General features: G+C 40.2%; 1 protein-coding gene across 4 annotated transcripts in view; it reads right to left on the bottom strand.

Annotated features, from left to right (window-relative positions):
* The window catches only part of tec (tec protein tyrosine kinase), a 173,754-nt gene that overhangs the window by 95,343 nt on the left and 51,660 nt on the right, over positions 1-26,751 (bottom strand). For all 4 annotated transcript variants that reach the window (XM_063043186.1, XM_063043183.1, XM_063043185.1 and 1 more), the window contains one exon: positions 24,231-24,335. In XM_063043186.1, the coding sequence (XP_062899256.1) occupies positions 24,231-24,335 (105 nt within the window). The remainder of the gene's footprint in view (positions 1-24,230; positions 24,336-26,751) is intronic.

Raw genomic sequence — 26,751 nt, 5'->3', positions numbered from 1 at the left:
GTCTCCTCCGAGCGTCAACGATCTTCGGACCCTCAGATCCCAGTTCACTCCGTCCGTGGTCTACCAGCCCTCTCCACACGTGTCTTCCCTCTTCATCTCTCCTCAATAAAAGACCGTGAAAAAATATCCTTCCAGATTCACAAGACAAAGCAACAATCTCCAATTGGCTAACATGCATACTGTGGTGATATTACGTGCAATGATGTGCCAGTACATAATTGGACAGCACTGAGCATGTGCGGGGTTTGCCAGAATGTTTCAGCACGTGGCGGAGTTAAGACATGTTTGTTTATTACTGTAAATAAAAGTTCTCTAATTTTTCCAGAACATGATTCTTTGTTGTTAACCCACGGTATGTTTAAATAGAAGAAATATAACATGGTTTAAGAAGTGCTTCTGGAAGAATAATATGGGAGAATCGAGAATCGAATATAATCAATGAAAAAGAAGAGGAAAAAAGTTCGAACTGCAAACGGTAATATGGAAGGTTTACTACCCCCACCAAAACTTCAGCTGACTGGGAATGTAGCGGAGAACAGGAGGATCTTCAAGCAACAGTTTGAACTGTGCTTATCAGTGATCAATTATGAAGACAAATCAGAACAAACCAAAGCTACGTTTCTGCTCCATATAATTGGGACTGATTTTGCCTTTGAAAATGGAGATAATTTCAATTTAAAGTCGATAATGGACAGATTTAAAGTATTTTGTATACCTAAACGGAACTTAACGTATGAACAATATAAATTCCTCACATGTGTGCAAAAGGCTGCTAAATCGATTGATCAGTATGTTACTGAGTTAAGAAAGCGTAGTAGAACATGCGAGTTTGGATTGCTCACGGACTGTCTGATTAAAAATAGAATAGTTTGTGGCATTCGTAATAATGCTGTAAGAGAAAGGCTGTTGAGCGAGCAAGATTTAAATTTTGAAAAAACTTTCGCGCTCTGCAAAGCTTCTGAGACTGTAATGTCGCAGGCTGAAGAGCTTTTTGTTGAAAACTGTAATGTAAACGCTGTAAAAAAAAGTGCAAATATATCAAGAAATATAACAATACGTCAACAAAACCAATGGAGAGCAAGATGGCATTTGAAAAAAAGTCATGTGATCGCTGTGCGTGGGAACACCGTCCAAATCAGTGTTTCGCATATGGCAAAATTTGCTACAATTGCGGTAAGATTAATCATTTTTCACGCTATTATAGAAGTAGAAAGAAGGAAAATGAAATTAAACAAGTAAATGCAGTGATCGAACATAAAACATAGAATAGTACAGCACAGTACAGGCCCTTCGGCCCACAATGTTGTGCCGACCCTCAAACCCTGCCTCCCATACAAGCCCCCACCTTAAATTCCTCCATATACCTGTCTAGTAGTCTCTTAAACTTCACGAGTGTATCTGCCTCCACCACTGACTCAGGCAGTGCATTCCACGCACCAACCACACTCTGAGTAAAAAACCTTCCTCTAATATCCCCCTTGAACTTCCCACCCCTTACCTTAAAGCCATGTCCTCTTGTATTGAGCAGTGGTGCCCTGGGGAAGAGGCGCTGGCTATCCACTCTATCTATTCCTCTTATTATCTTGTACACCTCTATCATGTCTCCTCTCGTCCTCCTTCTCTCCAAAGAGTAAAGCCCTAGCTCCCTTAATCCCTGATCATAATGCATACTCTCTAAACCAGGCAGCATCCTGGTAAATCTCCTCTGTACCCTTTCCAATGCTTCCACATCCTTTCTATAGTGAGGTGACCAGAACTGGACACAGTACTCCAAGTGTGGCCTAACCAGAGTTTTATAGAGCTGCATCATTACATCGCGACTCTTAAACTCTATCCCTCGACTTATGAAAGCTAACACCCCATAAGCTTTCTTAACTACCCTATCCACCTGTGAGGCAACTTTCAGGGATCTGTGGACATGTACCCCCAGATCCCTCTGCTCCTCCACACTACCAAGTATCCTGCCATTTACTTTGTACTCTGCCTTGGAGTTTGTCCTTCCAAAGTGTACCACCTCACACTTCTGCGGGTTGAACTCCATCTGCCACTTCTCAGCCCACTTCTGCATCCTATCAATGTCTCTCTGCAATTTTTGACAATCCTCTACACTATCTACAACACCACCAACCTTTGTGTCATCTGCAAACTTGCCAACCCACCCTTCTACCCCCACATCCAGGTCGTTAATAAAAATCACGAAAAGTAGAGGTTCCAGAACAGATCCTTGTGGGACACCACTAGTCACAATCCTCCAATCTGAATGTACTCCCTCCACCATGACCCTCTGCCTTCTGCAGGCAAGCCAATTCTGAATCCACCTGGCCAAACCTCCCTGGATCCCATGCCTTCTGACTCTCTGAATAAGCCTACCATGTGGAACCTTGTCAAATGCCTTACTAAAATCCATATAGATCACATCCACTACACTACCCTCATCTATATGCCTGGTCACCTCCTCAAAGAACTCTATCAGGCTTGTTAGACATGATCTGCCCTTCACAAAGCCATGCTGACTGTCCCTGATCAGACCATGATTCTCTAAATGCCCAGATATCCTATCTCTAAGAATCTTTTCCAACAGTTTTCCCACCACAGACGTAAGGCTCACTGGCCTATAATCACCCAGACTATCCCTACTACCTTTTTTGAACAAGCGGACAACATTTGCCTCCCTCCAATCCTCTGGTACCACTCCCTTGGACAAAAAGGACATAAAGAGGGAGGTTGCTCAGCAATCTCTTCCCTCGCCTCATGGAGCAGCCTGGGGAATATTCCGTCAGGCCCCAGGGACTTAGAAACATAGAAAATAGATGCAGGAGTAGGTCATTTGGCCCTTCGAGCCTGCACCGCCATTCAGTATGATCATGTCCGTCCTAATGTATTTTAACAACTCCAACACCTCCTCTCCCCTAATATCAACATGCTCCAGAACATCAACCTCACTCATATTGTTCTCACCATCATCAAGTTCCCTCTCATTGGTGAATACCGAAGAGAAGTATTCATTGAGGACCTCGCTCACTTCCACAGCCTCCAGGCACATCTTCCCACCTTTATCTCTAATCGCTCCTACCTTCACTCATGTCATCCTTTTTTTCTTCACATAATTGAAGAATGCCTTGGGGTTTTCCTTTACCCTACTAGACAAGGCCTTCTCATGCCCCCTTCTTGCTCTTCTCAGCCCCTTCTTAAGCTCCTTTCTTGCTTCCCTATATTCCTCAATAGACCCATCTGATCCTTGCTTCCTAAACTTCATGTATGCTGCCTTCTTCCACCTGACTAGATTTTCCACCTCACTTGTCACCCATGGTTCCTTCACCCTACCATTCTTTATTTTTCTCATCAGGACAAATTTATCCCTAACATCCTGCACGAGATCACTGAACATCGACCACATGACCATAGTACATTTCCCTGCAAAAACATCATCCCAATTCACACCTGCAAGTTCTAGCCTTATAGCCTCATAATTTGCCCTTCCCCAATTAAAAATTTTCCTGTCCTCTCTGATTCTATCCTTTTCCATGATAATGCTAAAGGCCAGGGAGCAGTGGTCACTGTCCCCGAGATCCTCACCCACTGAGAGATCTGTGACCTGACCCGGTTCATTACCTAGTACTAGATCTAGTGTGGCATTCCCCCTAGTCGGCCTGTCCACATACTGTGACAGGAATCCGTCCTGGACACACATAACAAACTCTGCCCCATCTAAACCCTTGGAACTAATTAGGTGCCAATCAATATTAGGGAAGTTAAAGTCACCCATGATAACAACCCAGTTATTTTTGCACCTTTCCAAAATCTGCCTCCCAATCTGCTGCTCTGTATCTCTACTGCTACCAGGGGGCCTACAGAATACCACCAATAGAGTAACTGTTCCCTTCCTGTTCCTGACTTCCACCCGTACTGACTCAAAAGAGGATCCTGCTACATTACCCACCCTTTCTGTAGCTGTAATAGTATCCCTGACCAGTAATGCCACCTCTCCTCCCCTTTTTCCGCCCTCTCTATCCCTTTTAAAGCACTGAAATCCAGTAATATTGAGAATCCATTCCTGCCCTGGTGCCAGCCAAGTCTCTGCAATGGCCACTACATCATAATTCCATGTATGTATCCAAGCTCTCAGTTCATCACCTTTATTCCTGATGCTTCTTGCATTGAGGTATACACATTTCAGCCCTTCTACCTTACTACCTTTACACCCTTTATTCTGCTTCTCTTTCCTCAAAGCCTCTCTATTTGTTAGATCTGGCTTTACTCCATGCATTTCTTTCACTGCTCTATTGCTCTGGGTCCCATCCCCCTTGCAAATTAGTTTAAACCCTCCCGAACCATGCTAGCAAACCTACTTGCAAGGATATTGCACCCCCCTCGAGTTTAGGTGCAACCCATCCAATCTGTACAGGTCCCACCTTCCCCAGAAGAGATCCCAATGATCTAAAAATCTAAAACCCTGCTCCCTGCACCAACTCCTCAGCCACGCATTCAACTGCCATTTCCTCCAATTCTTACCATCACTGTCACGTAGCGCTGGCAGCAATCCTGAGAATGCCACCCTTGAGGTCCTGTTCTTCAGCCTTCTGCCTAGTTCCCGAAACTCACACTTCAGGACCTCATCCCTCTTCCTGCCTATGTCGTTGGTCCCAACATGGATCATGACTTCTGGTTGCTTTCCCTCTCGTACCAGGATGTCGTGCACCCGGTCAGAGACATTGAAGATGAACGTGAGGAATTTTATATAGATGCGCTTTATGAAAATGCTGACATGGAGAATATAAAAGCAGTAGCTGCAGTGTTTGAGATGACCAAACAGGAGGTAATTGATGATATGAAAAGGCAATGGCAGAAAGAGGTTGCTTCAATGCAAGCGATAATGAAAGAGACACTGAAAGAATATGAGATTCAGTCTGATCACTGTCTAGAGCAAGAACGCTCACAGTAGGCACAGTATAAGCAAGAAGTGAAAGCACAAGTAATGGAATTGAGAAGTTTTATTGAAATGATGAAGTCTCAGCATAAAAAAAGATAACACAGTTACTGAATGAATTAGATGAAGAAACGAAGATTCATATTTCATTACAAATGGAAGTAGAAGGAATTAGGAAAGATACAGTCCAAACAGAAGCCGGGAAGCAGATTGCTGAGGAGGATAGCGTGAACTGTTTACCTGAAATTCTAGATTCTAACCAGGAGGCATGTGAGAGTATACCATAAAGTTTAGTTGAGATACATAAAGAAAAGCTTAAAGCAGAGAAGAAGAAGAAAAAGAAGAAGCACAAGAAGAGTCATGGCCCAGATAGCAAAGAGCCAACTTCAGAGTTTCAGTTAGCTGATATAGATTTGTTTATTGGTTAATGTTGTTATTTGTTTTTTCTTTTTAAGGATAAGAAGATGTGATCCTTCAGAGATTCAGTTAACTGATGCAGCCGAGCCAAAACATGTAATTAATAACAAGGAAACACAAGATCTGTGAGTACCACTTAGGAGGTCTACTCGTGTTTGTAAACCCACAGAGAGACTGATAGAGACTTGCTGAATTATGTCTTTGCTTTGATTAATGTTGTTAATTGCTTTTCTTTTTAAGGAAGGGAAGATTTGGTGATATCACGTGCAATGATGTGCCAGTACATGATTGGACAGCACTGAGCATGCATGGGGTTTGCCAGAATGCTTCAGCACGTGGCGGGGTTAAGACATGTTTGTTTATTACTGTAAATAAAAGTTTTTTAATTCTTCCAGAATATGATTCTTTACTGTTAACCCACGGTTCGTTTAAATAGAAGAAATATAACACATACCAGAGTCCTGTTATCTCCAGCCATAACCCAAACATTGCTGCTACAGAGAAACCATTACTTCAGCAGTGAACATTACAGAAAAGCCATTACATTAGCCTTAACAGTGAAACATTACAAATAATCCATTACATTAGCAGTAAATCCTAACAGCGCGTTACAAGAGTAAAATACTAATGAATAAATTTAAAATTCAGAGTTTAGCAAACTGTACCACAGACTTGTTCAGGTGTCACAGTTCCATAGTGGTTAGCATAACCCTACTACAGCTCAAGGCATCGGAGTTTGGGGTTCAATTCCAGTGCCATCGCTAAGGAGTTTATACATTATCCCCGTCACCCTGTGAGGTTCCTCCAAGTGTTCTGGTTTCCTCCCACAAACCAAAGACATACCAGTTAGTAGGTCATTGTGATTAGGCTAAAATTAAACTGGTGAGTTGCTGGGTGGTGTGGTTAATTGGGCCATAAGGGCCTATTCTGTGCTGTATCTCTAAGTAAATAAATCGAAGTATCAGATACAAGGAAAGAAATTGGGTTGAGTTGAAGGTTTACATTGAAACATTAAGTGATAATAATTGATAAGATTATTGCTAGAACTTGAAATTGGGGACAACCTCTGGTAGTCATGTATCCCTACAGATAAACTCAATACCTTCTATGCCTTTTTTTGAGGAGGCAAATAAGATACCACTAAGACATGCCTCCCCCTGCCCCTACTCCCCAACCCCACCAGCTCTGTCAATTATATCTCTGCAGCCGAAGTCTGGTCTGCTTTCATGAAGCTAAACGCTTGGTAAGCAGCTGACCCAAATAGAGTCCCAAGTCAGATTCTGAAATCATTCACCATTAACTGGCCACCATTTTCGCCAACACCTTCAACTTCTAACTTCAACAGTCCACTGTCCCCATCTGCTTTAAGGAAACCTCCATCATTCCAGTGCCCAAGAAAAGTAAAATGCCTTCTCTCAATGACTACTGACCAGTGGCTCTAACTTCAACCATAATAAAATACTTTAACAGAGTGGTAATAGCCCATATCAATACTAGTATCCCAAACAGTCCAAAGCTGTTCAATCTGCATTTAGGAAAAACAGGTTTACAGAGGATGCCATCTCCCTTGCGCTACATTCAACTCTGAATTACCCTGACAATAAGAATACTTATGTCAAGATGTTACTCATTATTCGCCCTTCATCAGCATAATACCTAATAAATGCATCACTAAACTCTTAGACCTTGACCTTGGGTCCTCCAACTATACTTTCTGATTGATAACCTTAGTCAGTTGAAATTGGCTATAACATTTCATTTACCCTGGCCCTCAAAACTGGAGCTTCTCAGGGTTATATGTACAGTCCTCTGCTCCAGTTATACCCTGGACTGTGTGGCCATATACAGCATCAATTCAACCTTAAAGTTTGCCAATGACATCACAGACTGGATCAACAACAATGTTGAGAGGTGTATAGGAAAGAGATAGTGAACCTAAAGTCATGGTGTTAGAACAGCAACCTAGACTTGAAGGTCAGCAAGATGAACAACACCTAGGGAAGCAGGATGGTAGTGATCACAGCCCTGTCCTTATTAACAGAGCTGCAGTAGAGATGGTCAACAGCTTCACGTTCTTAGACATCCATATCATCAGCAACCTCTCCTGTTTGTCCATACAGATTTTAACAGCTGGGGCAACAGCTTAACCAACTACCAAAGTTTCTTCTCTGTTGTTTCATGGGTGAGGCTTCTTCTCCTTCCTGACCATTTATAAGCACAAGGTATTGATGTTTCACAGGGCCAGACCATTGAGGATTGTGCCAATACCTGGTAGGGAAGTGACAGCAGACAATTTGCTCCTGACAGGAATTTCTGGGCTAATACTTTTCAAAGGCAGATTTAATGCAGACATCACAGTTACATTGGAATTTCCAAGACACATATGTTACAAACACTTAAAGCAATAGCCTGCATTTATACTGCTATAAGATAACATCCCTTCATATTTTGTGATAGAACAGACAATATGTCAGAAGATATATTAAGAATTGCATATAAAATCTTGTCAAATGGTTTTAATCATGAAAAATATTCCAAAAAGCAAGCAGTGAATAAAATGAGAAGCCCAACTCATAGAAGCAGAACGTGGACTAAGATGTTACGCAAATGAAATAGGAAGTATCAAGGTCATGGAACAAGCTGCACATTTTAAATGTTAGGTATGCAGCAATAAGAATCTGATCATCTGGGCAGGGAAAGAGTAAGTATTGATCTTGCAGTATATGATTTAATCAGCAGAGTTCTGGTTGAGCTGATGCTTAGAGAGGGGGTGTGGAAATCACAACTGTCAAGAAATGACCAAAAATTTCCTGGAGCAACAAAATTTTCCAGTGAATCAATCAAAGAAAACAATTTCCTTTCATTCTGCTAACCACTTTGATGACATAGAGATGCATCTTTGTGTCCAATAACTAGTTTCAAACCAATTACAATCTGCTCAAAATTAACACAATTGGAAGCTTTGTTAGTAATATTTCTGAGACACTAAAGCAACAGGTACTGGAATCTGGTGCAACATTCAAAGTGTTGGAGGAACTCAATAGGACAGGCGGTATCTATAGAGAAAAACGGACTGTCGGAAGTTTTGGGTTGAGACTGTTCATCTGGACTGATGAAGGGTATTAATCAAAAACATTGACTGTCCATTTCCCTCCATACATGTTAGTAGTATTGTTGTTGCTTTAAAAGCCAATTGCTTTATACAAAATCATGACTGAATGTTATCACCTTGAAAAACTGTTGATTGTTTGAATGTAGTGAATTTATTTGACAAATTTACTTCTCTGAAAGGTTAAAGTATATCAATCTAAATCTCTTTTTGTGCATTTATATCAACTACAACGTCAATGGAAAAGTTTGCCATTAACTGACACCTTACACATCAGCATAAGTAACTGCCACTAAAAAGGTTTCATTTTTAATCAAACTGAAGTTTATTTTTTTATTATAAATAATCATATAAAAGCTTGGGTAATTCAACATTTGCCTTACCTATCCATCTGAAAATCACAGGTATATGTCTATTTTTTATGCCAATAAAAATAGTACATTCCATATAGTCAAGTCTAGTGGAACATAAACTGTTTTGCCATCTTGTAAACAACTCACAAGTTATAAGCATTGTATTCCAAAACAAAAATGATGAGTAAATTTATTTCTATTTCAGGAATTCCTACAAATACTTTTAGACTCAAAATGGTTTCAAAATAATCCTGAAGAATTGTATCCTAGAGGACCTGTGCAGTTGATACAGAGTGAGTGTGTGGCAACTAGTTGGAAGTAGGCAAGGAATTCTCATGATCTATTTACATAAACAATTGTAACCTTTTCAATATCCATTGGTCGCAGTTACACACCATTTGGGAATATTTGTGTCTATGCACCACTTAATTCACTATATGTTCAGAGTGAAACGAATTAGAGTTTGTATGGCTAAATAAATTGAGAAGCAAAAATATATATTTTTAAAATGGGTTAAAGCAGAATAAATGCAGATGTTAGAAGTTTGAAAAAAAATATGGGAATACAGTAATAGTCAAAGACTCTGGAGGAACTCAGCAGGTCAGGCAGAATCTATGGAAAGAATTAGAATCAGGTTTAATATTACTGGTATATGGCATGAAATTTGTTGTTTTGCAGGCACAGTACATTGCAATACATAATTAAAAAACAATCAGTCAATGTTTTGGGTCAAGACACTTCATTGGGACAGAACTCTATGAATATTCAGTATGTCAGTAATTTGAATATTAACGCTATCACCTCTATTGCAGTTGCTGCCTAATCTCCTGAGCACTTTCAGCAGCTGTCTTCTGTTTGTATGTAAAACATTTTTTTGACTTAACAGTATTTTGGAACTACAGGGATAGAAATGTTTCAATATCCTTTAATAAGGCACCAACTATACGATTTGTAAAGAAAAGAAAATTGGCAGTAAGCATGGTAAACTGGATGGAAGACTGTATGAAGAAGAAAAAGTAAAAGTAGAGATTAAGGAGAGTATTTTTGTACACAGTGGTGAATTGAATAGAAAGCTTGAAGAAATGGGGTTCAAATTGGTATATTAAAAGGGAATAATTAATTTTGAGGAGACAAGGAAAGTATTATAAAATGATTAAAGTGAGAAGCATTACAGTGTCAGAAAATGTAATTTTAGTTTTAAAATTTTACACTGACAACATGGATGATATGCCAGGGTAGAAGGGCTGGAGGACTCAAAACATTAATTTTTTTCAATCTAGGAACTGAGAACTTATAACTTCTTTTAAAAACATGCTTCAATCATCTTTTCTAGTTTTACTTGCAATGTAGATGTCAAAGCTGGTTATGCAATATCATTCCATGATATCAGACTAATTCACAGAAATAATTAGACCACCAAAACTGCTACTGTCAGCAATGAAGTAAAGATGTAATAAGCCTGGACAGAATTTCTGCTTTTTACAAGACACGCAAACAGTACAAGAGCATAAGTTACAATAAAACAAACAATGCAAACAAAGGTAGCAAATCACTTACAATTATGTCTGCAATTACAATTTTCAAGGACAGCATTATATTCAACTATTTTACGGATAATATACGATTTTTTTCATTGTTTTTAGTTTTCCAGCATGCTAGGCCCATATTTACTACTGCAAATTAGTGTGCAAGTTGATTTTTATTAAAGAATGAATTGAAGGGATTGAAAGGATGTTGGAGGTGGAGATATCTTCATAAACTGTGGTCATGAGCCAGAATCAGATTTATTCTGTCACGATGTCTTAGATTGACTCTCATACATAACGCTATACTGACCTTGCCACAATACTACAAATACAACAAATGCTATACTAACCTTGTTACAAGGTGTAATCATTAGCAAGTAGGCCATTAGGTGCTCCCAAGTTTGATATGGCACTTATGAAGAATATGGTTGATTCTGTATCTCATATTTTCTCATCAGGGCTTTGTATTCAAGAGCTCTGAATAGTCAATTTAATCTCCATGAAATTAACTATAAACATTCATTTTCATTCCCTTCTTCCCATTCCCTTTCGTATTGCTTGTCTTCCCCAGTTATGAAGGATCATTGACCAGCCAAAAACATTTCCTGTTCCTGCCATAGATGCTGCCACACCTGCTAACAATCTACAGCATTTTCTTTTTCTAGTTTCAAATTACAAATATTGCTGCACATTCATAATACTAATTTACACTGGTCTCAAGAATGAAAACAAAAGGAGGATAGGACAGTGAATGCTGTCTACATGGACTTTAATAGGGTATTTGTCTCATAGAATGCTAATCCAGAATAAGATGTATGGAAACCATGCTGACTTGATAGAATAGTTTTAAAATGGATTGGACATAGAGCAGATAGGGTAGTGGACAACACAGAAATTGATGTAGTTGTGGTTAGTAAAGGATGTTGTAAAAGGATACAGTAGGATATGGATCAGTGCAGATATGGGCACAGGAATGGCAGATAGCAAGATCCCACAAGGAAAGCTAGTTTGGAAGAACAGATTACAGGGGATCCAGAGAAAGCTAGCTAATTGGATACATAATGGACTCAAAGGATAATGATGGAAGGTTGATATTTGGATTGGAGTACTATGACTAATGGTGTGCCACAGTGGTATAAACATAAAACATAGAAATTTACAGCACATTACAGGCCCTTCGGCCCACAATGTTGTGCCAACCAGGTAACCTACTCTAGAAACTGCCTAGAATTTCCAAAGTGCATAGCCTTCATTTTTCTAAACTCCATGTACCTATCTATGAGGCTCTTAAAAGGCCCTAATGTGTCTACTTCCAATACCTGGCAGTGCATTCCACGCACCCACCACTCTCTGTGTGAAAACTTACCCCTGACGTCCCCTCAGTGCCTATTTCCAAGCATCTTGAAACTATGCCCCCTCGTGTAGGCCACTTCAGCCCTGGGAAAAAGCCTCTGACTATCCACACAATCAATGCCCCTCACCATCTTATACACCTCTATCAGGTCACCTCTCATCCTCTGTCACTCCAAGGAGAAAAGGCCAAGTTCTCATAAGGTACACCCTCCAATCCAGGCAACATCCTTGTAAATCTTCTCTGCACTCTCTCTTTACAGTATCTACATCCTTCCTGTAGTGAGGTGACCAGAACTGAACACAGTACTCCAAGTGGGGCCTGACCGAGGTCAGATATAGCTGTAACATTACTTCATGGCTCTTGAACTCAGTTCCAAGGTTGATGAATGCCAACACACTATACACCTTCTTAACAACACTGTCAACCTGCACAGCAGCTTGTGCTGGGCCTATTATTGTTCATTATTTATAGAAATGGCTTGTAAGAGAATGTACAAGGCATGGTTAGTAAAGTTGCAGAATCACTAAAACAGGTGGTTTAATTGAAGAGAAGAAGGTAATCAGAATTACAGTCGAATTTTGATCAACTGGGTAAATGGAACCAGGAATGGAAAAAGCCATTCAATTCAAATAAGTGTGAGATGTTTATTTTGGGAAGTCAAGCCAGAACTTTCACTGTGAGCAGCAAGGCTCAGGGACGTGTTGCGGAACAGAGTCATCTGGGAGTATTAGTACATAGCTCCCTCAAAGTAGCAGCTTTGGTAGACTGGATGGTGAAGGAGGATCAGTCAGGGTACCCAGTATAAGGACTTTGGGACATTACATTGTTATTGTACAAGGAACTGATGAGGCTGTACTTTGACTATTTTGTGTTACCCTGTAAAAGGAAAGATAACATTGAGCTGGAAAAAGTGCAAAGAAGATTAGTGAGAATATTCCTGGTGAAGCGTCTTGGCCTGAAATGTTGACAGTTTATTTATTTCCATAGACGCTGTGTGACCTGCTGAGTTCCTCCAGCATTTTGTGTGTATTGCTCTGCATTTCCAGCATCTGCAGAATCTCTTGTGTTATTGAGAATATTGCCAGGTCCTGAGGCCTTGGGTTATGGTGAGAGGTCGAGCCAACTATTACTTTATTCTTTGGCATGTAGGAGACTGAGGGGTGATTTATAGAGGTGAATGAATCCATGAGAGACAGGGATGGGGTAAATGCACTGATTTTTCCTCAAGGAGTGGGAATCAGAAACTAGAAGGAGAAGGTGAAACCAGAATGAGCAGAGAAAGATTTAAAAGGGACCAAAGTAGCAACTTGTTCATGCAGAGGGTGGTGCATATTGGGAACGAACTTCCAGAAAAAGTGGTTGAAGCTGGTATTGTTACAATATTTAATAGATGTTTGGACAGGTACTTGAATCACAAAGGTTTGGAGGAACATTGAACAAATGTGAGCAATGTGACTAGTTTAGATGGGCATATTGGCTTGTGTCTGAGCTGTTTGACCCTATGGAATTTAATCCAGACAAGTATGAGGTGTTGTACTTTGGGAGGTCAAATAGTGAAAGTATGCAGTCAATGGCAAGACCCTGAATAGCACTGACATACAGAGGGATTTCAGGATCCAAGTCCATAGCTCCATGAAAGTGGCAACACAAGTAGACAGAATGGTAAAGGAGGCTATTAAGTATGAAAGACATGTTGCAGCTATATAAAACTTTGGTTAGACCACATTTCAAATACTGTGTGCTCTTCTGGTTACCCAGTTACAGAAAGGATGTAGAGACATTGGAGAAGGTGCAGCACAGTGCCTGCATTAGAGTCATACAGTCATAGAAATGTACAGCACAGAAACAGGTACTTCGGCCTATCTAGTCCGCACTGAAACATTTAAGCTACCTACTCCCATCAATCTGCATTGGTACTATAGCCCTCCTTATGCAATGTACCAATCCAAAAGTTGAATTCGAGCTCAGATGAACCACTTGCACTGGCAGCTCATTACACACTCTCCCAACCCTCTGAGTGAAGAAGTTTCCCCTCATGCTCCCCTTAAACCTTTCACCTTTCATCCTTAACCCATGACCTCTAGTTATAGTTCCACCCAACCTTAGTGGAAAAAGCCTGCGTACATTTTCCCTATCTATACCCCTCAATTTTATATACCTCTATTAAATCTCCCTTCAGTCCTCTATATTCCAAGGAATAAATTTCTAACCTATTCAATCTTTCCTCATAACGCAGGTCCTCCAGTCCCAGCAAAATCCTTGTAAATTTTCTCTGCACTCTTTCAATCTTATTTACATTTTTTTCTGTAGGTAGGTGACCAAAAGTGCACACAATACTCCAAATTAGGCCTCAACAACGTCTTATACAACTTCAACATAACATTCTATTTCCTGTACTCAGTGCTTTGATTTATGACGGCTGATGTGCCAGAAGCTTTCTTTGTGACCCTATCTACCTATGATGACACTTTCAATGAATTATGGACCTGTATTCCCAAATTACTTTACCCTACAGCACTCTTCAGTGCCCTACTATGCACTGTGTAAGGTCTACCCTGGTTGGTCCTACCAAAGTGCAACACCTTGCACTTGTTTGCATTAAATTCCATCTGCGATTCTTCAGTCCATTTTTACAGCTAGTCCAGATCTCGCTGCAAGCTCTGATGTTCTTCCTCACTACCCACTACACCCCCAATCTTCATATCATCTGCGAATCTGATGATCCAGTTAAACACATTATCCAGATTGTTGATATAGATGACAAACAACAGAACCCGTACCGATACCTATGGCACTTCTCTAATCACAGGCCTTCAGTCAGAGAAACAACCATCTACTACCACTTACTGCCTTCTCTCACAAAGCCAATGTCTAATCCAATTTACACACATCAAAGTTGCTGGTGAATGCAGCAGGCCAAGCAGCATCTGTAGGAAGAGGTGCAGTCGACGTTTCAGGCTGAGACCCTTCGTCAGGACTTTTTTTTTAATAAAAAAAAAGAAATTCCGCTAGACAGAGCAGAGTGGTGATAGAGGGGAACTGATTAGGTCTGAAATCCAAAAAGCGTAGAGCTTTGAGACCTTCCTGATGGGGGATGGAAGTATATAAGGACTGGACATCCATGGTGAAAATAAAGCGGTGGGGGCCAGGGAACTTAAAATCATCGAAAAGTTTAAGAGCGTGAGAAGTGTCACGAACATAGGTCAGAAGGGATTGAACAAGGGGTGATAAAACAGTGTCGAGGTATGCAGAAATGAGTTCGGTGGGTCAGGAGCAAGCTGAGACAATAGGTCGGCCAGGACAGGCAGGTTTGTGGATCTTGGGTAGGAGGTAGAAACGGGAAGTGCGGGGTGTGGGAACTATAAGGTTGTTTGTCTAATCCAATTTACTAGCTTGAATGCCGAGTGACTGAACCTTTTTGACCAACCTCCCATGCGGGACCTTGTCAAATGCCTTGCGGAAGTCATGCAGACAACATCCACTGCCTGCCTTCATCCACTTTCCTGGTAACTTCCTGAAAAAACTCTAAGATTAGTTAGACATGGCCTACCACACACAAAGCCATGCTGACTATAACTAATCAGTATATGTCTATCCAAATACTCAAATACTCATATATCCAGTCCCTTAGAATACCTTCTATTAACTTTCCTATTACTTATGTCAGGCTCATTGGCCTATATTTCCTGGTTTATTTTTAGAGCCTTTCTTAAATAGTGCAATAATATTAGTTATTCTCCAATCCTCCGGTACCTCACCTGTCGCTAAAGATGACTTAAGCATCTCTGCTAGGGCCTCAGCAATTTCTGCACTTGCCTCCCACAGGGTCTAAGAGAACACCTTGTCAGGCCCTGGGGAATTATTCACCCTAATTTGCATCAAGACAGTGAACACCTCCTCCTCTGCTTCTGTATAGGGTCTATGAAGTCGATGCCGCTGTGCCTGACCTCTGTAGATGCTATGTCCATCTCCTGAGTAAATACAGATGCAAAAGATCAATTTAAGATCTCCCTCATCTCTTTTGATTCCACACATGGATACCATTCAGCCCTTCCAGAGGACCAATTTAGTCCCTTGCAATTCTTTTGCTCCTTAAAATATCTGTGGAATCCCTTAGGATGCTCCTTCACCTTCTCTTCGAGGGCAACCTCGTGTCTTATTTTAGCCTTCTGATTTCTTTCTTAAGTGTTCTCTTGCATTTCTTATATTCCATAAACACCCCACATCCACCCTTGTCATAACCCCAGAGGATTTTCTGTTAAGGCCCCCTTCAGCCTTCTAAGCTTCACCATACAGAACTTTACCCTATGTAACCTCTCATCATACTTTGTGAGTAGTATCAAGTAATCCACTCACTGAACTTCTCCCAACACACCAATTTCTTCCTGAATCAGGGCGACCAATTCTGTAGATAGTAGTCTAGGTCATTTTCTCATCAATATCATACATAATTGAAGCATTGCCTCCCCACTCTCTCCCTAGCAATAAATGATCTTTCGTCACCTTTCCTAATAATTTGCAGTACCTGCCATTTGTAAATCATACACAAGATCATGAGGATAATATTGTTCCGGAAAAATTAACTATTTCACATTTTCGCTCATTATTCTCCTTCCCAGACAACTCCCCACTTTCTTGACTTATCTGTACCTCTTCATGGTTGGCTTATGACTTTTCAGTTAGTTTCCTGCTTATCTTTGTATCAGCAGCAATTTAGTGACCATATCTTTGATGCTTTCATCCAGCATTTATAAAAATTGTTTTGTCACCCACACTTAAACTATACTATTTTTACTGTGAATCTCGATGCTAGATCCAGTCATGATAGCACACCACATATTACATCTGCCAAGCAAGAAGTGACTCATTTATGCCTGTTCTGCTTCCTGATAGCAAGCCAAACTTCTATACATGCTAATATTTTACTTCCCACACTACAAACCATCATATTCTATAATAAATTTTAAAGCAGCACCTTACCAAATGCTTCTGGAAACATAATCAAACAGTTGCCTGTGATCGACAGCACATTCTGCCTTCAAACAACTCCAATAATTTGGTAATTTACCATGGCTCTGTCACAAAACCTGTTGACTTTGCTAAAGTATCTTAAATTTTTTAAGTGTTCTATTACAACAGTTTAATAACCTTAACATTCGTAATATTTCCTTTTGCAGGTATTAAACTAACTAACCTGTAGTTTCCTACGCTCTGCTACCTGCCATTTTTAAGTTTAAAAATGTTGCACTTCTCCACTCTAATGAAAACTTCCCCAAGAACAAAATTGTGCCAGAGGGGGCAACTTTTTGCATGCCGCTCCCAGAGGAAATATTCCCGAAGACAACTACTACCACAGAAATCTGCAGCCACAGCACTACAGTAAGTACTTTTGTTTCAAGCTACTTAAAAGAACTAGCAGTCTTCACAACCAGCAGACTAGGGACTCCAGATCACCAAGGAGTGAGTGCAGGAGCTGTAAGTTCAGGGACTGCCTCCATTGTCTCAGGGAGGACTGCAGACACAACTGAAGTTCAGAGTGCTAAGGTACGTCACCACCACCCTCCTGGCTAATATACAATCTCTGGAAAATAAAATTAAAGACCAAAGGGATTGGAGACTGGAGTACCAAAGAGACATTAGGAACAGTTGTATACTCTGCTTCACAAAGAAATGGCTCACCCCCAGCATTCAAGGGAATTTTAACTGGACTAGCTTGAAAAAGTCTCTGACTACCAAGTCTCTGACAAACATGTCACCTGTAGAATCAGAGGAGCCCACACACCACCATCAAGAATGCTTATGGTACAATCCCAAGCTCAGCTCAACATTCAATACTATCAGCCCCTCAGAACTAATCAGCAAATTCAATATTTGGGCCTCCCTCTGCAAATGGATCCTTAACTTCCTTATTGGGGGACCACAGTCAGAGTGTATCAGTATTAACATCTCCCCTTTGCTGGCATTCAACCCAAGTGCTTCTCAAGGATACAAAGTTAGCTCACTCATCTACTGCATTTGACTATATGGCTAATCTCAAACATCATCTATAAGCTCCCCAATGAGACCACTGATATTGGCAGAAACTCAGAGAGCAATGAGGAGCTGTACAGAATTGAGATCAGCTAGTTGAGGGACGTTGCAATAAAAATCTCATGCTCAACATCAGCAAGACCAAGGAATTAATTGTGAATTCCAGGAAGCAAAAAGTCAGGTTACACACATCAGTCCTCATTGAGGGGTTAATAGTAGAAGGGATGTGCAGCTTCAAGTTCCTGAGTGTCGATATTTCGGAGGACTACATGGTACGGAGGTTCCAATTTGCAGGATTGAAAGAGGCTGCAGAGGGTTGTAGTTTTCAGTGAGCTCCATCACAGGTGCAAGCCTCCCCACCATCGAGGACATCTTCATAAAAGGATGCCTCAAGAAGGCGGCATCTACCATTGAGGCCCTCGCCATCTGGGCCATACCCTCTTCTCATCACTACCATCAAGGAGAAGGTATAGAAGCCAGCTAGTTTATCATAATGCAATTTAATTTTACATTCAGTTTGAGGGAGAGAAAGATGAGTCCAAGTCTAGTATTTAAACAAGTATGAGCAATTAAACAGGCACTTTAAGCCAAAATATTTGTGAGTCTATTGTAGCCTTTACGCTGTGTCTTCCTCTTCCTCTCTCTACAACTTAAAGCTTGTTTTACTTTGTGTTCCCAATTCTGATGAAAAGCCATTAACCTGAAATGTTAATTCTGTTTTCACTCATCCATACCTGCTGATATTTATAGCACATTGTTTTTATTTCTGATTTCCAGGCCCACGTTATATGTTGCTCTTGAAATCTATTTGTTTCTTTATATTTAATGATATTTTTGCTTTGTGCATGAAGGAATAAGACTTCACCTATCACATGGAAGGTTAAAAAGCCTGAAAACGTGTACCACGAGGCTGGAGGAAAGTTTCTATCCCACTGTAATCAGGCTCTTGCATGATGTGATAGAATCCTGACCTCCTAATCTACCTCATTATAATCTTGCACTTTATTGTTTACTTGCACTGGACTTTCTGTAGACTTTAACTGTATTCTGCATTGTTACAGTTTTACCTTTTTCTACCTTATTTGATCTGATTGAACAGTATGCAAGACAAGCTTTTCACTATACGTATCTTGCTATATGTGACAATAATATACCAATAAGACTAATAAACATATCACCATCATCATCATCAGGTGCCATGCCCAGTTTGAGCTTTGACATAGCCCACACACTCCTGTTTTGGGACAAGTGGATCAACTCATTGGTATTCATTTCCAGTTCTCTGGCTGCTGTCTCCATCATCATTTGTCTTTGCCTTCCTCTTGCTTTCTTCCCTTCAATCTTTCCCATAATTATCGTGCATTCTAACTCTTCTTTCCTAATCACATGTCCAATGAAGTTACGTTGCCTTTTCATGATCTCATACATTATTTCTCTTTTTGTGTTTGCTCTGTTCATGACATCCTCGTCAGATATTCGTTTCGTCCAAGATATTCTTTGCATCCTCCTCAAAAACCACATCTCTGCTGCTACAATTCGTTTTCTCACGTTACTAGATATTGTCCAACATTCTGAGCCATATAACATAACTGGACAAACGTAACATTTCAGTACCCTGAGAGATTATTGATGTTTTCACTGTCAACTTTAATTCCCAAGATTAAACATATATAAACTCGAAAACACTTAGATTAAAACTACCCAAGACAGAAGAGGGAAGGGGAAAAACAGACATTAAAAATCTACACAAGTCAGATAAAACTTCAAAGGATACATTTTCATCAATGAAAACAGGATTCAGCACTCCACGCAGGCATATGCAATTCTGATAAGTACACACCACTAAACTTAAATGAGAACAGAACCCAGAAAATTGAAGAAAAAGTTAACCAATAGAAGAGCATGGCCGTCCATGGAAAACATCCCCAAGATCTGAACAGACTAGATGTCAACAAGGAAGTGTGAAACACCTGGCTCAGAGTTGGAGACCCCCTCCCAGAAACAGAAGGATTCCTTGTGGCAATACAGGACCAGGTGGTTAACACAAAAAAATATCAAATATACATAATAAAAGACCAACAAATTCAAGATGATAATTGTAGAAATGCCAAGAGAAACCAGAAACCATCCAACGCATTATAGGATCCTACAGCAGTTTAACTCAATCTGATTACTTACTCAGGCAGAATAAAGTGGCAAACATCATTCACCAAAATTTTGCTTTAAAATACAGACTCATAAAAGAAACCATATGTTACTATAAACACAAGCCTGATCCTGTTTTAGATTCAGAATCCCACAATTTATATTATGACCGATCCATTATTACAGATTGGACAATCATAATAGCCATTTGGATATAATAACCCAGGATAAACAAGCAAGAACAACTTACTTAATAGATATAGCCATTCCAAACACACATACTGTAACTTAGAGAAATCAACAAGTGAAAAACACCAGAAATATGCTGAATTAAAAGAGGGAATTGAAAGACCTTGGAACATAAACAAGGCATACATTGTTCGAACAGTAATATTTACGACTGGTATCATTCCAAAGGCCCTACACTATAGCATTAAACAATTAGGGCTACACAGCAATATCTATGTAAATCTTCAGAAAGCCACAATACTAAACACCACTATAATAGTCTTAAAGTTCCTAGCAATTGAGAAATGAACCTGCTTGGCTATGCCTGTAACTCAGGTTTTACCAGCTTGAGCTGAGAAATAATAATAATAATAATAATAATAATAATGATAATAATAACAAGTGCAGTAGAGCAATCATTCAGAAGTGAAAAGAAAGAGGATCATTCATGAAATATGAATTCCTAAACCAAAAGGTTAAGCAAATTAAAGAAAGGAACAAGAAAAAAGTAGTTTTCAAGTTAATGAAAAGCATCTACAAAACAATTAATGTTCCTCCCTGCATAATTTCTTTATATAACTGACACATATGATGTCAGCAAAATTGCAGATATACAGTATCCTAGAGTCTTTCAGAAACAGATGGAGAGAATTAGAAGTGACTGAAAACGTACAAAAAAGGTAACTTTAAAAATCATTGCAAAAGATATGGAACCGATATATTACTGACTTTTTTTTTAGCTTGAGAGAACAATGAGACATCTGAGCTCTATTCGCAATGGTGTATAGAAGGCTAAAGACAAAGGTTACAAATTTGGACAAGAGACCCATAATGGTTACAAAAGATAGGACAAGGTAATAACAAGGTTTATAAACAACAATGTGTTAGAGCTAGTACGTTGAGAAAAGTGAAGCAATAAGAATTCTGTTGGAGAAAGAGATGAAAGGTGAATAGAATCAGACATGATTGCATTTTGACTAAGTTGGAGTTTATTTACCATGGCATTTGAGAATCCCAACATGAAGAGTGATACTAGCCATGCAAAGCTAGTATGAAAGCAATGAGTGTGAGGTAAATAGGTATAAATATAGAGGTTAGACTAGCTTGATTATGGCTAGGTAATGGAAAAACAGTTCAACTTTAAATAAGCTACTATGATCATATAACACTGGGTTCCATCACCTGCAGATATCTGGGAAGTCTGATGGAGCAGTGGTTATGATGGAATTTCTGGGGCCATTTCTACCATAACAAGAGAAATGGTGAAATGGACGGAGAGTAAATTTGTTTGGAACCATTGCATCAGGTTTGGTGCGAAGTAAAGGATTCAGGAAAGAATAAAATCTGGATATTCCTACATGCCCAAAATGATCAGTCTGGATGTCAGCGTCAGTGAGAATTTCCATCTGATTTGCAGCCAAGCAGATCATGGGTAGATTAAGCCAAGTGAAACAGCAATAGCAGATTGTTACATATGGCTTTGGGGATCCAGGAGATGATCTATGGATTTTGAACTTTTATTATATATAACCCAGCCAATTCAAATTGGCTGCGCCATGATTTCTCTCCAGCAGGATTGATTGGGGGCCAAAGTGGTTCTTATGTTTTATTTTGACCTATGCCACAGGATGAATTTTGAATCTTCCGCAGAATCACTATAATGGGCCTACAACCATGAAGAAGGTGTGCTTGATAACTGTTTAAGGAGATTTGGCATGTCATCAAAGGTTCTGACTAACTATTACATATTGTATATTGGAAAGCATTATGACCTGTTACATCACAGCCTTTAATGGAAACTCAAAAGGATACAGAGAGTGGTGGAGTCAGCCAGTCCATCATATGTACAACTCTCCCCACCAGTGAGAAGACTTACAAGAGGTGATGTCTCAGGAAAGCGATAAAGGATACCCACATTCTGAGCCATGCCCACTTCTCATTGCTGCTATCAGGCAGGAGAAAGAGCAGCCTGAAGACCCACACCTCAAGGTTCAGAAACAGTTTCTTCCCCTCAGTCGTCAGGTTCTTGAAACAACTTAAGTAATCTTAATTCTATCTAAATCTATATTTTACTTGACTTGCATTAATGTCATTATATTTATTTTTGTTTATTTTGTTATGCAAGTTATGAAAAGTTTAATATGAGTGTATGTAACTTATATGTAGCATATTTGTAATGTACTATTCTGTTGCTCCAAAAGCAAGAGACCAGAGTTGGGGTCGACCATGAATGTTGTGTCCTAGCTGTCTAGATTCGATATGCAACCCAGGGCAGTACAATGTGGAGAGCAAGCTGTTGCCAATGCAGCAGACTTCCCTCTCCATGCAGCTAATGAATCCAAAGGAATGCAAAAAACAATACAGTTGGGCACCAGTGTTGTCACAGGAGTTGCCAGTTAGCATTGAACTCCATGTATGACTGCTTCATGGATTCAAGGTAGCAGAGGATTTAGATCAGAGTTTTCCTTCTCCTAGATGAACCCTGTCTGCCAGGATTCCAGCATCAATGAGGATTTTCGTGTACACACAAAATAATCTGCAGATGCTGGGGTCAAAGCAACAATCACAACACGCTGGAGGAACTCAGCAAGTGAGACAGCATCCTTGGAAAAGATCGGTCAACGTTTCGAGCTGGAACCCTTTGTCAGGACTGAAGAGGGAAGGGGCAGGGGCCCTATAAAGAAGGTGGGGGGAGGGTGGGAAGGAGAAAGCTGGTAGGTTCCAGGTGAAAAACCAGTAAGGAGAAAGATAAAGGGGTGGGGGAGGGGAGGCAGGGAGGTGATAGGCAGGAAAGGTGAAGAAGGAATAGGGGAAAACACAATGGGTAGTAGAAGGAGGCAGAACCCATGAGGGAGGTGATAGGCAGCTGGGGGAGGGGGCAGAGTGACATAGGGATAGGGGAAGGGAGGGGGAGGGAATTAATATCTTTCCCTCTTCACTCCTCTCCGCTTTCCACAGGGATTGGTCCCTCCATGACTCCCTGGTCCACACGTCCCTCCCCACGGATCTCCCACCTGGCACTTATCCCTGTTAGCGCAAGTGCTACATCTGTCCCTACACCTCCTCTCTTGCCACTATTCAGGGCCCCTAACAGTCCTTCCAAGTGAGGTAACACTTCACTTGTGAGTCTATTGGGGTCATCTATTGCATCCGGTGCTCCTGGTGCGGCCTCCTCTACATCGGTGAATCCCGATGCAGATTGGGGGACCGCTTCGTTGAGCACCTCCACACCATCTGCCAAAACAGACAGGATCTCCCAGTAGCCAGCCACTTCAACTCTGCTTCCCACTCCATTCAGATATGTCCATACATGGCCTCCTCTACTGCCATGATGAGGCTAAACTCAGGCTGGAGGAGCAACACCTCATATAGCATCTAGGTAGTCTCCAGCCCCTTGGTATGAACATAGAATTCTCCAACTTCCGGTAATTCCTTCCCCCACCCTTCCCCTATCCCTACGTCACTCTGCCCCCTCCCCCAGCTGCCTATCACCTCCCTCATGGTTCCGCCTCCTTCTACTACCCATTGTGTTTTCCCCTATTCCTTCTTCACCTTTCCTGCCTATCACCTCCCTGCCTCCCCTCCCCCACCCCTTTATCTTTCCCCTTACTGGTTTTTCACCTGGAACCTACCAGCCTTCTCCTTCCCACCCTCCCCCCACCTTCTTTATAGGGCCTCTGCCCCTTCCCTCTACAGTCCTGACAAAGGGTTCCGGCCCGAAACGTCGACCGATCTTTTCCACGGATGCTGCCCAACCTGCTGAGTTCCTCCCGCGTGTTGTGAGTGAGGATTTTCATGTAAATTTGTCAAAAACTAATTTTCACGGTATTTATACCCTAGATATAAATGCCTTTGACAACGAACATGAACTTGTAGAATGCTCTGCAAAGGTATTCAAGAAGCATTTCACTTCCCTCTGTAAGTACCTTTGGAACAATACATCTGCAATTTACTGAGTGCAAATCTCCTCCCAGCCATATTCAATGCGATTTGATCATCAGTTACCCTTGATAAAGATTCTAGAAACTGTTCCCACCTTAATCACCCAGCCAAAATAAGGAAAGGCTCTTCTAAACTGCATCACACCCAAAGAACAAAAAAAATTACACTAGAAGGATGAAATAAATAACGATCAACATACCTGAAAAGGATACTTGTTTTGACAAGGAATAGGACTACTGTCATGCTTCACAATTTCTGCACACTTGATTTTTTGTAAGTCAATGGAGCCCTTTTTGTGCTTTTTCTGGAGAAAGATTTAAAAACAAATTTGTAAGTTCTGCTACTAGTACATCAGGAATATTCTACATATTAATTTTCACTAAACCAAATGCTGTAGGAAGTAATAATTTAGTACTGTACATACATTCAGGCAAATCATGCATACCTTCGAATACTGTGTCTTGGATAGCTACACAAGATACTGTAAAATGCTGTTAATCTGCTCATGAGTTTCTGTAGAAGCAGATTTCCCAGACTATCAGAAGTTATTATACTAATAGTTTAATGCACTTTTAATATAATATTTGTTTCAAGCTATTACACGACAGAATCCAGTGTGTGGGAAGTGAGCACAAGATACAGCACCCCAGTGAATTGGAAGGGAGCATGGGGTTTCAGGGTCCATTTTTGTTAGTCCAGGAACCAGCACCCATTGAAACAGATATCAAAATATCGAGATCTCCAAATTGATTTTGATTAGCATTTACTTATTCAATCTTATAATTAGAGCAGCATAAGCCATATTAAAATTGTTTTCACAGCCAAATTATCTTTTCTTGTAAACTTTCTCCCAAAATTTATGATGACAAATGTAATTCTCTCTCCATCTCCATCTTTTTGTTTGATGAAAATCAGTTTGTGCAATTGAATATTACTTCTGCACCTTCTTCTATTAACTGGGACACAATACTTACCTAGAAACACTATGATTTCTTATTATAATTCTGGCCCTTACCACACCGGCAACTCTAAATTCCTGGGTGTTACCATTTCACAGGACCAATCAACCCAGCATGCAAGTGCAATTACGCAAAAAACATGGCAGGCCCACTACTTTCTGAGAAGTTTGTGAAGATTCACCACCTAAAATTTTAAAAAATGTTTGTGCCATAAAAAAATAAATGTGTGGTTGAGAGTATATTGAGTGATTGCATCAAGGCCGGGTATGGAAACCTCAATGCCTTTGCACAGAAAAGCCTATAAAAATTAGCCCAGTCATCACTGGTAAAGCCCTCCCCATTATTTGGCACATTTACACAGAGCGTTGTTGCAGGGCATCGGCATCCATCATCAGGAACCCCCATCACCAATGTCATGCTCTCTTCTCAATTCTGCCATCAGGAAGGTGGTACAGAAGCCTCAGGATTCATACCACCAGCTTCGGGAACAGTTATTACCACTGAACCATCAGCCTCTTGAACCAAGGGGGATAACTTCACTCTAATTCAATTACACCATCACTGAAATGTTCCCACAACCCATGGACTTTTCATGTCATGTTCATGATATTTGTTGCTTATTTATGTATTATTATTATTTCTTGATTTTTTGTATTTGCACATTGGTTGAACACCCAAGTTGGTTTTATTGGGTCTATTACGGTTGCTATTCAATTTTAGATTTATTGAGTATGCCCGCAAGAAAACGAATCTCCAGGTTGTATGTAGTGACATATATGTATTTTGACAATAAATTTACTTTGAACTTCTACTTACACACCAAATCAAATTTCACACACAATATACAAAAGTGCAACAGCAATGTGTTCTTTAATCAATTCCTGGCCAAGTGCTACAAAAGTCAAAGAACCATTGCAGATAGGAATTGAACAGTACTGATATTTTCTTAATTAGATGAGTTTTATATCTGTATCCAACAAAAAGCAAATCATTTTAATTTGAAGATTTTAATGTTATACATTTTCTGTCATGATGTAACTGAAGGAGGTTTCACTGCTGAGTTAGAGTAATGTCTAGTACCCAAGGGCATGGTTAAAACTTTAAATGAATTGCAATATTAATTAAGAAAAATATGATCAATATAAAAAGAACATCAGCCCTCAATTATTTTAACTTTCAGAAGGTTGAGCTGACCAATCAGAAGAAAGGTATTTTGGGCCCAAAATGGCTGAGGTTTCCAACAGCTATAGCAGCTACTCAGGAAGAACTCACAGGAACACAAAATGAGAGGAAAAACAAAGAAATATTAAGAAATTGCACAAAGCTAATTAGTGACTTGAAATATTTTCAGGGAATAAAATGAAACATTATTTCCTCATCATTTATATAGCACAGTACCACACACTGCAAGATCTTGCAAATACCTGCAGCATTAGCTTGCAAGTAGCCAAATGAATCAAAGTTCAATGAAACAGACAGCAGGAGTTGTGGCTGTGGTTATACAGAACATTAGTCATTTATTTGTTTGCACTGCCTAGACAGTAATGTACTGTTCAGCTACTCAAACCCCCTCAGCTTAACTGAGTTCTTCTACTTCTATATAAATGTTCCTCCTCATTTCCCTATCCATTCAGCTGTGCATCTTTTGCAACAGGGAATTAAGTGAAATGATCACCTTGTATCTTAGTAATCTCCCTAATACAGCAGTTGCTGCAAAATGCTAGAGGTTTCAAAAGCCTGGAAGATACCACAGTTGCATTG

Source organism: Mobula hypostoma, chromosome 3 (assembly GCF_963921235.1).
Source record: "Mobula hypostoma chromosome 3, sMobHyp1.1, whole genome shotgun sequence".
In the NCBI taxonomy this organism is placed as follows: domain Eukaryota; kingdom Metazoa; phylum Chordata; class Chondrichthyes; order Myliobatiformes; family Myliobatidae; genus Mobula; species Mobula hypostoma.
The sequence above is the reverse complement of the archived record's forward strand: the minus strand, read 5'-3'. Positions and strand labels throughout refer to the sequence as shown.